General features: G+C 47.9%; 1 protein-coding gene and 1 non-coding gene across 3 annotated transcripts in view; both read right to left on the bottom strand.

Moving 5' to 3' along the window:
* Positions 1–13445: 13445 nt before the first annotated feature.
* The window catches only part of Aldh3a2 (aldehyde dehydrogenase 3 family member A2), a 19946-nt gene continuing 14567 nt past the window's right edge, over positions 13446–18824 (bottom strand). For both annotated transcript variants that reach the window (XM_013347316.2, XM_005349920.2), the window contains one exon: positions 13446–14963. Coding sequence is in view for 1 of the 2 variants with exons in the window: in XM_005349920.2 (XP_005349977.1) it covers positions 14952–14963 (12 nt within the window). In the remaining variant the exon portion in view is untranslated. The remainder of the gene's footprint in view (positions 14964–18824) is intronic.
* On the bottom strand, positions 17109–17322 carry LOC113456422. The gene has a single exon (XR_003377233.1). It is a non-coding gene; the product is annotated as a small nucleolar RNA U3 (small nucleolar RNA).

Raw genomic sequence — 18824 nt, 5'->3', positions numbered from 1 at the left:
GTTTTACTGTATTTAAATGTGTAAGGAAAATAAACTGCTTGGTCAGACTCTAGGAGCTTTGGGCCCAGCACTAGGTAATGTCGTGCTGACCCAAGTTTCATTCTTAACCTCATGTGAATCATTTCCCTGCTGGCTATGATGACCCCACAATCGGGGGTCACTCCCAAGTTACTGTCTGTGCTGCACAGCTTGGCTCCATTGGCAGCTCTGTCTTTGTCTCATTTGCTGTCTTATGACAGGACAGAAAGGAAGAGTTCATTCCCTGTTTGCTTGCTCACTCGTATTTATTGGGTGGAATGTCCCAGGCGCCAGAGATCACGGTGGAAGAAGCGGGTCTGTGCTTTTAAGGGAGTCACGGTGTATGTGTTCTGAAGAGACTAATTGTTGCTACCAAAGAAAGCTTACCCCAAAATCCTTGGGTGGTTAAGTTGGCAGGGGTGGGGTGAGGAGGTGGGGAAATGGGAGCTCCACTTTCACGCCAGCAGAGGGAGGAGGAAGCAGGGAAATGCCCTAGACCAGCCTCACTCACGCTCAACTGGCCAGAGCCAGGGTTCCTGGAGTAGACACGATGCTGGAAGTGTGGGGAAGCAACAGTTATTGGTGAGCATCAAGGGTGTCTGTCTACCATACAGACAGAGAATGGAAGCATGGGGAAGCAACAGTTATGGGTGAGCATCAAGGGTGTCTGTCTGCCATACAGACAGAGAAGGACAAGCACAAATTAACAGGGAAGAAAACCCAAGACAGCGGGTCTGTGAAGAGAATGAAACCCACAGCGTCCGGGAAAACAGACGTGTAAGAAGAAACGACTGGGGAGCTCAGCTCAATTGACAAAGCATCTGCTTAGCATGAAACCCTGAGTTAGATCCCCAGCACTGTGTAAAACCCTCACGATGGTGCGCACCAATAATCCCAGCGCTAGAGAGATGGAGGCAGGAAGATGGGATGTTCAGGATCATCCACAGCCACAGGGAGAGTTAAAGCCAACCTGGGCTAGAAACCCTGTCTCACAAATAAGACAGGGAAGATGAGCTAGCTTTCCCTAGGTGTGATTGGGTGTGTCTTCTCTTCGAAGATCTAAGTGGAGAGGTGGCAGGAAAGGTTTGGAGGCAGACCTGTTTGTTCTGGAACTGTATCAATCAGGACAGCACCTGAAGTAAACCCGTCTGAATTTTCAGCTGGTGGGGCAAGCCCTTGCACAGGCTTTTGGGAGGAGTCTCGGGGAGGCATCACAGGAACTGTGGTACGCAAGAGCTCACTGCCCTGGTCTCATCCAGAGGATCAGACCATGGTCTGGGGAACTGGTTCAGTTGCCCTTGACTCCTAACAAAGAGGCGACTGGACACAGGTTTACTGGCTCACCTCCATTCCCCATCAACCAAAGCCACCAGGTTTCGCATGTCTCTAAAGAGCAGACCTTAATCCTTACATAAAGCACTGGCTCCAAGGGAGAAGGGGGATGTTAGTATTTCTGGCCAATGATGCTGCGAAAGCTGTAAGCATAAAGTGAGAATAGTTGGGGGGGGGCTGGGGGGCTGTTTGGGCCATGTCCAGCACTGGGGGAGCAGGGAATGTTGCTCAACTCTGTCTTCCACAACTGCTTACAGTGCTCATGCCTGCCTCCTAGTGCTGCCCTGTGGATCAGCAAGGGGCAATTTGTTAGCAATTACTGTAGATATGCCTGAAGCTTCTCTTGTTCTGGAATGGGATCCAAGGTCGCTCAGTTGGTGGAAAGTTTGCAGAAGACTTAGAAAGAATGGCCCTGAGAGGGTGTTTCAGTGGCAGGCTGGGGACAGCTGAGACACACCCCCCATCCCTGCCATGTCTGCTTGCAATACCTGGACAGGCTGCTGTCCTGTGCCAAGGGAGCCATCCAGCAAAAGTGTTACATAAGCTGCATATTTCCCTTTGTTTACGGGAAGTTATGAAAACATCAACTGGGCTTGGCCTAAGCTGCTTAAATCATCAAGGCAGCAGGATTGTCTGGGCAAGCCAGGCAGCCATATGCAAAGCATCTGCCCAGGCCCATAGCCAGGCCGGCAGGATGGATGGTTGCTGACAGTCTCTCACTCTGCCACTTTCTCTCCAAGCTCTGGCGTGGCTGAGCTGTGTAGAGCATGGGCAGCATCCACACATACCCACTGTAGGCCGGGGGGTTGCTACCTCTGCTCCCCTAGAAGAATAAGAGTAGAGGCACCTGGAGCTGAGAGAGGATGGGGTGGGCGGGGAGGTGACTGCCCCTACTCTGACTTGAGCTTCTAAGTAGAGGAGGAGGATGCTTGCAGCTTCTTTGTCCCTCATATTGACATGGCTCGATTGAGCATCAAAATTCCCCAGAGTCAGTGCTCTTGTCCTGGGAATGCTGTCAGGTACCATCCCTGTCACTATCGGCACAGAGTGTCGTTCTGGGAGCAGGTGCCAGATGTGATCTAACACGTCCTCATGCTACCTTCTAGGAAGTGAATGTCGGTGCTGGTAACTGTTTGGCTTGAGAAACACAGCTCTGCTTCCAAAGGCTCATGTGCCTGCTGGAGACTTCACTGGCTGGAAACTGGGGGACATTCCAGTCACCTATCATGGGAAGGCCAAGGGTGTAGACCAGGGAAATTCTGGCCTCAGCTAGCAGTTTCGGCAGAAGAGTTGGGCTTTATAGTGTCTTGACACTGAGTTCTTTTTCAGGCCAACAGCTTCTAGGAAGGCAGAACAAACATTTTCTTTTTTGCTCCTAACTAAGCTCTCTAAGGCGGGTAGAACAGCCCTACTATGTATACACACCCACACCCCGTACCCCACTTCCATAGCAGCCATCCCTAGCTGCTCTCCGTATACTTTTCTGCTGAATTGTCTGAGGTCTATGTAAGGCTGTATTGTGTCGCTGACCACTGTGGCCAACTAGATAGGGCTGGCTGGGCTGGAAAAACCCCATCTACCATCTGACTGGCTAGGGTGCTGTGGAAATTTAACTGCAGTCAGCAGTGCAAAGAGGGGGAATTTTATAGGGCAATTAGGTCGTGAGAATCCTTCTCATGAATGGACCGGTGTGACCTTCAGGGCGCTGGGCTTGTTATCACAGAAGTGGGCTCCTTAGGAAAGGGGAACTTGCCCCGTCCCTTTCACTCTCTTCCTCTCCCCCTCTGACTATCCACCATGGTATGACAAGCCAGAGGATCCTCCGCTGGCCACCAGACCCTCACTCTTGGACCCCCCAACTTTCCTAACTGTGAGAAGACCAATTTTTCATTACATCTAACCTATTCTCTACAGAAATTTCCCTTCTTCCTGTCCCCTCTTTCTCCTAAAGGCAACTGGCCTAAGGCCAAGCTGCAGTATTGGCCTGAGAGGACCTTTCTGGGCTTCTGGGCCCTAAAACATTCCAAGGCTTGGGCCTGGCCTCTAGGACCCCTGCAGGTGGAGTGCCTCCTGTGGCCCCTAAGTAAATCAATCTTCCTGCCACCCACAACCCCCCTGCTGGCTGGTTCTTGAATCCTCCTGGTTGGTTGGTCTGGAAGGTCCTTCCTCGCCATCTTCTGTGGTTTCCCCACACACTTGCTGGTCCCTGTGACTCTGAATCTGGCTCAGCAAGGGCAGAAGGATGACTGCCCTGACCCCACTATGAGTAAGGCTGCCTCAGCTTACCCACTGAAACTGCTGGGCCTGGAATTATCCCAACACTGTCCTTTGTGGTTGTGCACACAACCTGGGAAGTAAGCCCTACCCCCATTTCTTAGAGTGCTATTGGGATAGACTTCATACACTACAATGACCTTTTCCAGGCATACAGTGAATGGCTTTTAGTGTAGTCATAGAGCCATGGTGGTTAATACTGACTGGCATTTGATAGGAGCCAGAGCCACCTATGAGACAAGCTTATGCACACACTTTCATTCAGAAATCATCAACCTAGGTTAGCCTCAGGGTCATGCCTGTGAGGGACTTTCTTGATTAGGTTCATTGAATTGGGAGGGTCTTCCCTAAATGTGGGTCTTACTTTCCAAAGGTGCCCTGGACATAAGGAAGCTCAAGAGGGAAGCTTTTTTTTTTTTTTTTGATTTTTCGAGATAGGGTTTCTCCATAGCTTTTTGGTTCCTGTCCTGGAACTAGCTCTTGTAGAGGCTGGCCTCGAACTCACAGAGATCCACCTGCCTCTGCCTCCTGAGTGCTGGGATTAAAGGCGTGCGCCACCACCGCCCGGCTAAGAGGGAAGCTTTTTAATCTACGTGCTTTCCCCCGCTGGTGAGCGCATCCATCCTGATATGGCCATCATTCTTGGGCATCAGAACCCATCTTCTTTTGCCTTCTAAAGTATCTCAAAGATGAATAGTTTTCTAGCAATCTTCTAGGCCTTCTGCACCAGATGCCAAGGCATCCAGTCTCTGGAATCCAGCAACTCTTGCATTCTCAGCCTCCCCATTATAAACGTGGCCACTGTTGGACTACACAGACTGTATTGTGTAAGTCAGTCTGCTTGTACTACACACCCATTATCTGTTCTGTTCCTGTAGAGAACCTGACAAATACACAACACAGTCCATGGAGAACAACTTTACTCACAAAGGAACCCTAGCTCCTTGGCTGTCACCCTCACAGCTGCCACTGCAGCCCCTGGAATCACTCATATCCTTCTGTGTCTAGGGCCTTGCCGGATATTTTTGTGTGGGGTCATGGGGGATGTAACCTTTTGTGTCTTTTCTTTGTGGGATGTTTTCCAAATTCTATGCTATAGAGGGCATCAGCAGTTGATTGAGCAGAGCTGCCACTGTGAAGAGGCAACACTTTGTTTATTCTTTCAAGAGTTGATTGACATTTCGGTCGTCTCCACTTCTGATGTTTTTAAGCAAGCTATTATATTCTTGAGCCAAAGAGACATATATGCAAGAGGAATGAATGGGGTTTTTCTTAGTGTTTTAGTTATGGTTTCCATTGCTGTGAAGAGACACCATGACCATGGCAACTCTTAAAAGGAAAACATTTAGTTGGGGTGGCTTACAGTTTTAGAGGTTTAGCCCATTATCATCATAGTGAGGCATGGCAGCATGCAGGCGGACATGGTACTGAGGAAGAAGCTAAGCTCACAACTTGATCCATAGGTGACAGGAAGTGAATCGTCACTGGGAATAGCTTGAGTATGTGAGACTGCAAAGCCCACCCCCACAGGCTTTTTCCAATAAGGCTATACCTCCTAGTATTACCATTCCCTATGGGGGCCACTTTATTTCAAGCCTCTATACTTAGAAACTTCTCAAATATTTACCATATTTATCAAATATCTAAATAGACTTTATTATAATTCAGACTGGCCTTTAACTCACTAACTAGCCAAGACGAACCTTGAATTATGGATGCTCTTCCCAGGTGATGAGATTGCAGGAATGGGTCACCAGTCCTGGTTTCTACAGTGCTGGACTGAGCTAAGGATTTTCTTCATGCATGCTAGGAAGGCACTCTGCCAACTGGGCTACATCCGCAGCCCCTAAATAGACTTTCTTTTTTTTTTAATATTTATTTATTTATTATGTATACAATACTCTGTCTGTGTGTATGCTTGCAGCACCAGACCTCATTACAGATGGTTGTGAGCCACCATGTGGTTGCTGGGAATTGAACTCAAGACCTTTGGAAGAGCAGGCAATGCTCTTAATCTCTGAGCCATCTCTCCAGCCCCTAAATAGACTTTCTATAAGAGTGGCTTTAGGTTTACACAAAATCACACAAAATATAAAGTTGTCTTGCCTCTTTATTCATCGCCCTACTATTCCTTTTATTAAAATAATATTTTTATTGATTATTTGGGAATTTCACGTAATGAATCCAGATCACTCTTACTTCCCAATCCTCTTAGGTCTGCCCCCTCCCTGGTGGCCTCCCCCCAAAAAAGATTTTTATACAGTCCAATTTGTGCTGTCTATATAGCCACTGGAGCTGGTCAAACTCCCGGTGGCCAGCCCCTTAAGGAAAAGGGAATCTCCCCCGGCTCCCCACCAGTAGCCATCTATTGTGGAGAGCTACACTTCAGCATCCTTACTGCAATTTTTAAGAGTTGTCTTCAATGGCTTCCTGTGCATGCTTTTACGATGGGGGTCGGGGAAGGTTGTCACAGAAGCCTTCTATGTCTCTCTTTCTCAACTGCGATTCTGCAGTCCTCAATGCTACAGTCAGCAGAAGCAAAGATCATGGACTTCCACATGGTATCTGGTGTCAGCATGTGCCATGGACCTCAGCATGGTCACTGATGGCAATACAGGCCACACTAACACAGTTCCCAGCAGCAGCCTGGCCCGTGGGAATCAACACGGCTTCAGGTGGCAGCACGGACCACAGGCATCCATCAGGATGTATGCTTGCCCTGACTGGGCAAAGTTGGGAAGTGCGTAGTCTTGTGGGGTTTGCCTTTATAAGCCTCCAACTAATGTAGTTTGGTGTCATACTCTGAAAGTCCCTGATATGGACCTGACCAATGTCTATCATCTTCACCGGCATTTAATAAAGCTTGCTTCAAATTTGCCTTAAAAATTGTGGTAGCGGTCTTACGCTCACCTGGTGGGATTAACAGATGAAATCATAAATGCTGGCCTGGGAGCCAGAAGACCATGTTTTGTGGCAATCATCACAATGACAATAACACCTGTTTCCTCTTCCTTTTGGAGGGTGGCCATTGTTAGATTGACTATGTTGTGGTTATTTTGTTTGCCTTCGAGACAAGGCCTTCTGTATCCCAGGCTGACCTCAAAGTCGCTCTGTAGGCAAGGATGGCCTTAGATCCTCCTGTCTCTGTCTCCCAAATGCTAGAGTCATGGGGATGTGCCGCCAGGCCTTTTTACACAAGGCTGGGGTTGAACCCGTATAAGCACTCCACTGAGCTACAGCCACAGGCTGAGATTTATTACTTAGTGCACAGGTGGTAGGCCATCTCCCGGTCAAGGGGAAGAATGGGCACCATCCAGACCTCCCGTGTGCAAGCACCGCTGGAGCATTTTGGAGTCTCATGCAAAACCAGGAGGGGGTGCTTGTGCAAGGCAGCTGCACAGTGGGCGTGGCACGATGGGTGTAGTGTGCACACATATTCATGTTTTATCGCTTCATCTTCTTCTCTCAAACTGTGTCACTGGGTTCTGCTGCCCACCCCTTCACTACTGGAGTGACTCCAGGACCCATCCCCTACTGTCCAGCTCGCTCCCTCTCTTATCCCCTCTTACTTCTTCTTTCTTCCAGACTGAAACTGGCTAAACAACGAGTTGTTTCGTTGTTATGAGCATTCCATGGTGTCCCATTGCCTTGCCTGTCATCAGGGGTCACAGGCTACCTGTGTGTGGAAGAGCAGAGATAGCTGTGGGACAAGAGAGGACCTTGCTGGACAAAACAAGAAGGCAAGGGGGTTGCTTTCCCAAGACGGGTCACTTCTGTTCACGGGGATGCTACAAAGGAACAGTGGACAGTGGAGTTCCAGCAGGGAGCAGTTAGGACCACAGGGCAGCAGTTCTTCCAGCACCAACGCAGGGTTTTGCATGGACCCACGCTCTGCTCCTGTTTGTTCTGGGCCTGCGCGCAGGCTACCCAGCTCTTTGAGAAATGGGAGTTACTGTAGTTGTGATCACAGGCAGGTGCAAGAGACCTGTAGCTTTTGCCCATTTTGTCTGCATCCTGTAAATCTCCAGGTGAAAGCCAACAGGAATCTGGCTGAGGGACCTAAAGGGGTGGGAGTCGGGGTGGGGAGAGAAGCACCGCGCCATATGCTGCTCCAGCTATGACCAGCAGGGGGCAGGCAGCCAGTCAATTTTTAACGGGGAAAAAGGAGCATCTCTAGTCCCGCTTCGTAGATGATTTTGAAGAAATGAGCTCCAGCGGGAAACCGGCAGCTGACTTCATGTCCAAAAGCTTACAGAAACATCCTCTCCCTAGGTTGCCTTGTTCATAGATTATGTACATGTCATTTGGCTGTTTTTAAAGTATATATAAGCTATGAAGTCCTATGAGTGTTTTATTTTGTTTTACAAACTACACACCACTCTATATTCCAGCTTCCTGGGCCCTGCCTTCTAGACCCTGCATCTGGAAACCACAACTCTGCGTTTTAATGTCAGAGATCCGCAGGGTCTGGCAAAGCTCCTCTTCAAAAGAGGGCCAGGAGGACCTAGACTCCCTCCCGCCCAGCTCCAGCCTGAGGCGTGACCAGCTCCAGAGCATCTTCACTTCCTGTTTTCTGGGAACTTCATGATTCCCCTGAATTCTGGCTCTGCTTTTTTTCCCTATCTGCTGCTGGCAGAAGCCACTGGCCTGCAGTGAATTTCTGTAGTGTGAGGGTGGCTGCTCGGGCTAGAAATGAAGTTCTGGTTCTCACCTGTACAAACTGGAGCTTTGAAAACACGCGCAGGGCTGAGGATATAGCTCGCAGGTTGACATGGTTTAGCACACTCACCGCTCTGGGTGGATCTCCTCAGTACAGCAGCAGGACCTCTTGCTGGGCCAAGGACCTCACAGACAAAAGTCTGCTTTTTAAGATTCATTTTATTCTTAAGTATGTATATGTCTGTGCATGTGCGTGTGTGTGCCCACAGAGGCGAGGAGGACACCAGATCCTCTGGAACCGGAGTCCCAAGCAGTTGTGTGTTGCTAGAGTGCGGGCGCAGGGAACTGAACTTGGGTCCTCTGCAAGAGTGTCTTTAAAATATGAGCCTAGTCTCTTCATATGATTAAAAAGCCTCCCATAAGGATAACTCCAGGACTTACCTGGCATCTTAGATATATCCAGAATACCCAGGACTGAAAATGAAGTATGTGAGGTGCGGGGTGGGGTGTAGCTGGGTGGCGGATGGCTTGCCTAGCATGCAGAAGGCCCCAGGTGCCCACAAGCTATGCAGTAACATTCTTATGGAAAACCTTCCGGATCTTTTGTGATAATTTCCTTAAGAAATCATCTGCACTACTGAGGGCAGTCTCTTGATTGCTGTACTGATTCTTCTCCACCAGCAAAACCTCACTAGCATGTGTCATTTACTAATGTTTTGTTTACTCTTACTACAATGTTCCCAGTTGTGGATAAGTTGCTCTGACGTGTATTTCTCTTATTGCTTACAAAATTAAAATTGTTTTTATGTGTTGATGGAAATTTCCTTTTGTGAGTGGTCCGTGTCCTTCACTATCTTGGGTATCTTGAACTTGCCCCCCTCATTATAATTCTCATTTAACAATATAATTCTTTACCACATACATTGAAGACAATTTCTGGTTTGCTAGTTCCCTTCTGATCTTTTGACACATCAAAGGGATCTTTGTTTTGTCTGGGCTCATGCCTCTCCTTTTACTCACATCAACAAAGTGCACAACCTCACGGCTGTGGGTGGGAACGGTGGGGAAGCAGACTGGCAGGACACTCAAGGAGATGTCCCTCCATCACTACCAAGGCTACTCGGGGTGCTCATGGCGGTCCTGTGGAGCTGATGATATGGGTCACAGGTATTCAGGTGAACATTACAATGTGTGTTTCCGTGGTGTGTCCTGGGTAGAGTCTGTGATTTGTTGGGCCATGGAGGTCCTTGCGCTCACAGACAACGCTAGGTAAACCAGGAGTGTTAACATGTGGGGTTGTCTCTTCAAAGGGGAGATACAGAACCTGTTCCCCAGGAGGCTGGGAATGGTTAATAGCCCAGGTGACCTCTGCACTATCTGCCTGACTGAGACCACACAGACCCTCCCGGCTTAGGATAACACATGTAGTCTATCTATAGGACCAGTCTTCAGGGAAGAAGTGACATGTGCCTTGAGAAGAGTTTGGAGATTATGCCTCCCAGTGCATAGGGGATTGTGTTACACCAGGAAACTTTTATCCAAGTTGTACTGCACTTACATATGAACTAAAATAAACTGCCCAGTGTCGCTCTGGATGTTTGAAGCGACACTGTCTGCTGAGTCAAGATGAACTAGACTTTCTTCTTCATTCACACGAATGGCCCTCTACTTTACCCTCCTACCCTGGTGTTTGTAGAGACCTCCAGTGTTTGGTGGCCCTCCCAGGGTAGATGGCCTCATCCAGGCAGTTGAAGGATGGTTCACACCTTCCCCTCTGCAAGGTGAGAGAAGCTTCCTCCTGCTTGGTGGTCTTGGAACACATTCATTGTTCTCCTAGCTCACAGAGCCACACCAACGGCTTTCCAGGGCTCCTGGACTCTGGCGTGGGGTGGGGGCTGTAGAAGTTGGTAAATGCCAGCTTCTGGATTTACACGGGCCAGATTTCAATCATGATGAAATACTACAGACGATTCTTTTCTCAACTTCAGCATGACACATAAGTGTAGCCATGTACCCACTGGGTTCTTCACTCTCGGCCCAGGGTGTCAGAGGCTCCACAAGGTTTCCACACTGCATCACAGGGTAGCTTTGCGTGGGGTATTCCGTCCAGCCAAAGACCAATGTACGCAACCATGGATGTGACTGCAAGGCTGAACTGGGATGGTCGGCAGGCTAGGGGTGGTCAATGTGTTGGTAGCATTCATGATAGTTTCTATCAAGTTTTGACTATCTTAAGATTTTTATTTATATTATTTAACCATTTCATGAGTGTAAATAATGTGCTTTGGCCATTTCCTCCCCATTACCTTCTCTCATCCCTCCTACTCCTGTTGAGCCCCCCCCCTTCTTCCCAACAAGCCTACCCCCTATTTTCCTACTTACTGGCTGACTTTCTGTCTGCGATCCCTGAGTTGGATCAGCGTTACCTGCGTGCTCAGGGTGGGGGTAATTTACTGGAGCACTTCCCATGACTGCACCGATGAGGAAAATGTCCTCCCTTCTCCAGCAACGTTAACCACCAAGAGCTGACCTCTAAGTCAGCTCCACCTTAGTCTAAAATTTTTCCAAACATAAATCATTAATAGTCTCTTCTTTTGCCGTTAATTTGGTATCTGCAAAGTTAACGAGTACAGTCCGTATTCTGGGGTTTCTGGCTGATCCAGCAGAGGCAGGTCTACTCTGGGACCCAGTACTGTACAATTAGACTCTGAGCTCACCGACACCTGTAACTCCATGGTGACACTGTCTTACGGAGACCTTAACAGCATGCTCTTCAACCTCCCATCTGGAGTTCTCTGGTGGGAAGCTGGCAGAAAAGAGACTGCAAAATGTCCTGAGCCTGCCCAAGCTTGGTAGACTACACCCCATCCATACCACCCAGACAAAAGGCCAGCGTCATTGCTTTCTTTGGGGCCTAGGCAACAATGGTTTTGTCTATTTCATAGAAACCACTAGAGTGGACTGCTCTCTCCCAATACATGTTCCCTTCAGACTAAGCTAGTAGGGTCTTCTCAAATAGGACATTGGGAGCTGGGACTCGGAAACACCCTATTAAAATCACTGTAGTATCTTATGCAACAAGCAAAGCAAGGTCTTTCTGTATAAACCAATGCGAAATCTGACTGCCACTAGCAATGTCAGTGAATAGTACTCGCACAGTGCTGGACACAGGGAATGCTAAAATGTGCCCAACTGTTTTGAAAACATTTTATAATATAAAAGTTCGACATGTGTTTTCTACAGTAAGGTATATATATTCCCAGTTATTCCCAGGGCCTATGCAGACATGGAAGCTTAGCTTGCCCAAGACAGAGCCATCTATCTATCTATCTATCTATCTATCTATCTATCTATCTATCTATCTATCTATCTATCTATCTATTTATTTTTTCAAGACAGGGTTTCTCTGTGTAGCCCTGGCTGTCTTAGAACTCACCCTGTAGACCAGGCTGGCCTCAAACTCAGGGATCCGCCTGCCTCTGCCTCCTGAGTGCTGGGATTAAAGGTGTGTGCCACCACCATCCATTAAATTTTATATAAAAACTGTTATATATTTTGATCATATTCTTTCCCTTTCGCAAGTCCTCCCACTTCACTACCCACCTAACTTCACCTTCTTTTTCTTTCTAAAACAAAAATAAAAACAAGAAACCAATAAAAACAACAAAAAATCCTAAAAAATCAAAACAGACCCTCGCCCAAACAGTAAGACAAAAAAAAAAAATACCAAATAAAAAGAGCACCAAAAACCATGGAGTTCACTTTGTGGCAGCCAGCTGCTTTTGGGCACAGGGCTTGCCCTGGAGTGCAGCTGATATACCCAATGACACTCTTTTGGAGAAAATGAGCTTTCCCTTTCCCAGCAGATACCAACTGCAAATAGTTTCTTGGTCAGGGGTGGGACTCTGCCCACCTCTCCTCAGTGCTGGGACTGGGTCTGCTTTGAACCTGTGCAGGCCTTGTACATGCTGTCAGCTCTGAGTTCATATGTGCATCAGTCCCGTCGTGTCTGAAGATGCTGTTCTGCCAGGAGCTTTCTCCAGTGAGGGGCTGAGGACAGAGAGCAGACACACAGCCCAGCCAGAGCAGCTGACCGTACCTGGACTCCACGCTGTCTGGTCTGAAGCTTTTCCCTGCTCCCTGCACTGTGGGGTTTACTGTTTGCCTCTGCAGTGCCTAGAACAGCTCCTCCAGAATTAACTCCCGTGGCAGCAGGTGTAACGGGGATGCTGGGGGACAGGGGTGCCCTGGGGGAGCATCAGCCCACAGGGTGGGTGACTGTCAGCAGGTGTAACGGGGATGCTGGGGGACAGGGGTGCCCTGGGGGGAGCATCAGCCCACAGGGTGGGTGACTGACAGCAGAGTCCTCTAGACACTACAGGAGTTGGGAAACAAAGCAAGCAGCCATCCATCCCCAACAGACACCTGCGTTCCACTCACATGAGCTCAAGCGCAGGTGGACCCTGGATACTTTATGTGGCATCTGCTAGTGATGCTTTCAGAGATCTCAACTGCACAGTGACGATTACGCTGTGGTCAAACTGGCTTTTCCTTCTCTGACTCAGACTGTGCTTTGGAACATTAGCCTATCAGAAGAGTGAGAATCCAGGAATGGCTAGTCTTCCTCAAGAGTAGAAAAGATTTTAAGTAAAATAGAATTTCAAAAGCACTGGTAACATTGGTGTTTTTCTGGGCACAGCGTGCCAGTCTTCGTGGAGCTATGAGAGGGGCCAGCAAGCCCTAGCTAGGTGGCACTGGGAACCCTGCTGGCCACAGGCCCTTCTTCCCCCTCATCTCACTGGGCTCAGACTGAGAGGCATTTGCTCTGCCTTTCAGCAGTGAAATGGTGTGAACCAGAGCAGCAAAGCCCAGCTTGTCTGGTCACACACACTGCCACGGATGGCACAAGACAGGGATTCAAATTCTTGGTTGCTGTGGCCCTGTGATTGATTGGTGAGCAGCTCCAGGCGCAATGGTGAGACATGGCACGGCGGCCTTCATCCACACTCAGAGAACAGATTGCAGAGTCTGAGAACCATGATGCCCACAGTTAGCACTACCATCTGTGGGGGCTACAGTGAAAAATAGATTAGTAGGGAAACTTTGTAATCAAGGAATTTTATCTCCATAGCTGAGATTGAAAATAACACTCACAATAATTTATGAAAAACATTTATTTTGAAGATTAGTATAGTATGTAAGTATTCTAGTCTAACTAGAAGTTATGATTTATAATTTAAGATAATAGTAAGAGCAAATTCTACATTGGAATTTTGTGCAAAATATTTTCTGATTAGTCTATGACAATTGCCACGTAAGCAACTACTTGCTAAATAGGACAATGGTTTGTTTTTGTTTTGATGCCTCATCCTTTTGTAGAGACGACACCCTTCAGACAGCTTCAGTGATGGAGGAGGTTATTCAGCAAAGATGGCTGTACAGTCAATAAAGCAAGCTACATTCTCATCGAGTGGGATCAAGTCTTAATCTAGATCCCAAGAAGGCAGCGGGAGCGCTGCAGCTTGGGGTTGGGGTGCAGCCAGGCCTGAGCAGAGAGCTGAGCTCCACACTGATCTCTCTTGCCACTTCCCTGCTTGGCCACATGGGGATCTGACTGAGAACAATGCCCCACAGGCTCGGGAGCTCTTCTTAGTGTTCCATCCCTTCAGTGTGTCCCACCAGCTCACAGCATTCTCCCACAGTCTCTGTCCCGTGCCTTCCGAAGCCTCGATTCCTAACATCCCCCTTTCAGGACAGGAGCTGGACCACACTTTAAGATCTGTAGGCTAAATTTATTCAGAAATGGATCCCTCTAAAATTTAAAAAGTGAAGTTTCCTTCATTGTGCTGTGAAAACAAGAAAATATTTATCCTTGAAGATCTATGTGACATTCAACTTTAGGATCTCGAAGGGTCTTTATGGATAATGGGGTGGGGAGGTCCTCACTATGTAGCCTAGGCTGGTCCCAAACTCTTGGGCTCAGGGATCTTCTAACCTTGGCCTCTGGAACAGCTGTGACTACAAGATGTTCTCACTGGCATTCACAAAGAAAGCACTTCTTCCTGACAAGAGGCTCGGTGTAGCCCATGTTGTCATAAAGGCACTGTGGACAGTCACGACAGACTGTCACAAACACTCACACTTTAGGTGATGTGCAACGAACAAGAAGGGATGTTTAAATGGAGAGCCAGTTCCTGAAGGTCAGAGTCTCGGCACAGTGGATGAGGTGGACATACCCACTTTCCCAGTTTAGGACCTCAACCCCTAACACGAGCTGGGAAGACCTCTCCAGACAGCTGGCAAGCCTGGGCCGAGGTGACCTGGAGAGCTTTACTGAGGCCTGAGAGCAGAAGACACAGGAGTGGGAAGTGCTATGAACTGAAGCAAAGAAGTGACAGGACAGCTACTGTTCTCCCTGACACTGCCCACGGAGCTGGGACTTTACATGGCACGTTCTCGCCCAGCACAGTCTATGTCCTCCCAGTACCTTCACTGCTGACAAATGCTGGAAGTTGGCTCAAACAGTGAGTTTCGTTAGCAGTAAGTGACAACGGCTTAGGTTTGATTGCAGTACATCTGGAATTTCCTGGTTTGGGTACAATTTTAAAGGTATTGGTTTGTCAAGCATTTAGTAGAGGAACGATTCAGTAGTGGTTACGAGGAAGTCATTATAGATATTCCTGGAGAGAGGAGAAAGGGGTTCATGTTATTCTGCTATGAGAAAAGCCTTAGAACATAAGTCTGGGGGCACTGAGACTCTCACAAACACTTTCTTTCTTAAGAGATTCCAAATTCAAAATAGAAAAGAAAGCTACGTGTCCCTAAGAAGCCACAGTGCGGTTTCAACTGAAAATACAGGATCATGCCTTTCCTCATTAATAACAACAAGACAAGGGAGCAGACTGTATACTGTCCAAAACCAAGAGCTAAAGGCAGAGCCACATACCCAAAGCCATGTAGCAGGAGACCCAGGGTTGGCATGAAATCTAGAGACTGCGAGCTTGTTCCTAAAGTCCAAGAGCAGTGATGCAGCTGATCCAGCCTAAGCTGAGGAGAGCCGCAGCAACCTCCAGAAGACAGTGCACTGACCTGTGATTTCTCCACCTTCTAAAACTCTGACCAGGGGACAGAAGTGGTTAAGAACACTTGCTGCTCTTACTGAAGACTAGGGTTCAGTTCCCAGCACCCACAATGACATTTAACTCCAGTTCCAGGGGATCTGACACCCTCTTTTGGTCTCTGTGGGTACCAGGAACACATGCAGGCAAGCACTCATACATATAAAAAAAAATACAGAAATCTAAAAGATCCAGGCCAGCCTAACACTTCCTGTAGCTTACAGGTTTTGATGGAACTTTCCTTTGTGGACTTTATTCTAAATTCACTCGAACTCCAATAAATTAGCAAAACGACATAAAAACATTTGACAATGTAAGTAAACCACGAAGTGCAAAAAACGCCACTTAATGCAAAGGTCTGTAATTATAACAGACTCCTCAAGTGTGCAGGAGGACAAAGGTCGATGTACAGGTGGAGACAAGCAATGGTCTGTCTCAAAAGACCAGTCACATAAGTGCTGAGAAAGCACGGGACATGCGCCATTGACCCAGCCTGCCCATCAAGAGGCACGGCACGATCACTACGTGTCTTTCAAAAGAAGTTCATTTTGCTTGGTGGTACAGCTCAGGTGTTGCGCTTACTGAGCATCTACAAAAATGTCCTTAAAAAAACAGCCTTTAAAAATGTTTTCAGAGACCCAAATGAGCAACACAATCTACATTCTGAATTAAAATGAGATTTGAATTAAAATGAGATTTGATACAAAGAGGACAAAAGGTCAGGGAAGAGCACAAGGAAGCAGCAAGGAGCCAAAGCCAGATCTTTGCCTGAGCCCACACTGGCTAAAGAAACCATGAACGTACTGCCAATAGCAATGAGAAGGGAGAAGTTGAAAGCGGCCTGGGAAATCGCAAACTCCTCGCACTCTGCAGAGGAGATTCAAGTAAAAGCTCAAGGAGAGGCTTTGCCAAAATCTCAAGTCAATACCCAAGCTGAGGATCAAGTCCACGTGCTCTCGTTCCCACCAAAGACCTGGCTAAGGAAGACCTGTCTGCCAAACCCCTGTGTGGTGAGTGTGGTGCCCTAGGTGCGCCTTCCTGGGGACAAGGCAAGTCTGGTCCTCATGTCACCCAGAGGTTGAGAAAGTCTACCCCAACCAAAAATATGCACACTAGGCTAAGGGACCAATGTCAAATGAAAAACACTATTGACCAGAGACCCAAGCCTTCTCCAACCAAATCTTCAGTCTCAGAAAGATGTAGAAGAGGAAAAAACCATGAATTGCCACTGTAAATTCCTAAACTGTAGAGTTTTATTTTTAATTAAAATGAAACAATTCTGCCGGGCGGTGGTGGTGCACGCCTTTAATCCCAGCACTCGGGAGGCAGAGGCAGGCGGATCTCTGTGAGTTCGAGACCAACCTGGGCTCCAGGACAGGTTCCAAAGCCACAGAGAAACCCTGTCTCGATGAAAAAAAAAAAAAAAGCCGGGCGGTGGTGGCATAAGCCTTTAAACCCTTCCCCAGCACTCGGGAGGCAAAGGCAAACGGATCTCTATGAGTTCGAGGCCAGACTGGTCTCAGAGAGAGTTCCAGAGAGAGCCTCAAAAAACGCCCTCAACCCCAAAAAATAAAAAGCAGGCAAGTAGATATCGTACCAACAACCCATACCACATATAACTAACTAAACATGAGATGAACTTCGGCACTAGAGTCGACATGAGCAAAGAAAAGGACAAAGCTAACTTTAAACCAGTAATAAAAAGAAACCACTCAGACTGCATTCTCCCCCTCCACTCTCCCAAAGGAAGAGTAGAACGATCATCAATGGCAGATAGCAGTTGCACGAAACAACACTAAGAGCCAGCTTCACGCTCAGGGGAGAATGCTCCGTCTCCTCCTCGTGGTTTCGGGTGCTCTACACAGTCAGAGAAACTTCTCTAGTAACGAACTATAGAAATGATCCCTGAAAGTATAGTCTTAAAGTTGTGCTCTCAACCGCTGCCAAGTCACACCTGGCAGTACATTTTACACTAATGGTGACATTGGATCGTCCATTTCCCCCGCTCCGTCGCCGCCGTCGGTGATATTCTCTCCGAAGCAATAGCACACACATGTATTTTTAAAGTGATATACGTACTTTCCTTTGAAAAAATAAATTATTCTAAATATTATGAATTGTACAGTAACTGATTTAAAGTTCTAATTAGCATATTACGGGCAACAGCCAATCACGGTAGTGTATTCAGGCAAACAAACCCGCTTCCGGTCCAGTTTAAAGATAAAGGGTGTGTGCGGGTTCTCAGATTACTTTCTGTTGAGACTGGTTTTGCTTAGTAACCTTAATTGTTCGATTTCCACCCTGCCCCAGTCTTCCCAGTGCAACATTCGCTAGCATTAGTGCTGGACGTGCAAGCCTATACTTGGTGCTAGCCAGCCTGGCCTTGAGTTTTCATTAATAATCCTGCTTTAGCCTCTTTAGCAGCTGCTGGGGTGACAGTGTAGGCAAACACTTCAGTTGACTCGAATTGGTTCTCCAGGTTTCAGTGCGACACGCGAAGTACGTGAGGTTTAGTTTCTAAGATTCAGAGCTTAATCCAGCAGGGAGGTAGAGGCAGACGGCTTGCGTGCATGCTCAGCTACTCACTGAGATCTGGGCAGCCTGAGCTCTACGAACTATGTTGTCCCAAGGGGCTAAAAAACGAAATTCCCCAAGCTCGAAATCTCGGAGTGTGCACAGCCTTCACGTGGTTCTCTTGCGGACTCCTGGCGTGGCCATCTTGCTTTCTGGCGAGGCGTTCGTGCGTCGTGAGCGGCAGTAGCCGGATATTGGGCGCCGCTACCCGTATCCAAGATGGCGGCCCACTGTGGGCGTGGCCAGTGATGGCGTCTCCGAGCGTGCGAGCTATGGCGGCTGCGATGGATCCGAGTTGGGAGGACGAAGATGAGGAGGAGGAAGAGGAGATAGAGGAGGCTGTAAGCGTGGGTCGAAGGCCTTCAGCATTGGCGGTCATAGCTGTGCCAAGCCCGTTGGGAAAGAGAGTTCCGGATGCGGACGGCGGGAGGGAGGCCTGGAGACTGCTCACTCTTTCAGACCCTGGGGCACGAGAAGCGGGGAGCTCTAACCCCAGTACTACTAGTCTACCCATTCTAGAAAGAATAGAGATGGTCTTGGGGATTCCGCGGGTAATCTGCTTCCACCAGAGACTACATCCAGTTTTCACAAAGGTGGCATCGTTAAATTGGGATTTGGGGCATTTCTGTTTATTGTCCTTTGCTGGCTGGCCGTGTACCGTACTAACTTTCCTTTCTTCCGCCAGGAGCAATTTGTTCTGGTAGAGTTGTCAGGAATTATTGATTCAGACTTTCTCTCCAAATGTGAAAATAAATGCAAGATTTTGGTGAGTCTTAGAATTTGGGGAATGTTGTAGATTTTTATTTTTTCAAGTTCAGCGAAAGTTGTAGATTTTCTTTTTCTCCCCCC

Source organism: Microtus ochrogaster, chromosome 7, assembly GCF_000317375.1.
Source record: "Microtus ochrogaster isolate Prairie Vole_2 chromosome 7, MicOch1.0, whole genome shotgun sequence".
In the NCBI taxonomy this organism is placed as follows: domain Eukaryota; kingdom Metazoa; phylum Chordata; class Mammalia; order Rodentia; family Cricetidae; genus Microtus; species Microtus ochrogaster.
Note: the sequence above shows the minus strand (reverse complement) of the source record. Positions and strands in the feature narration are given on the sequence as shown.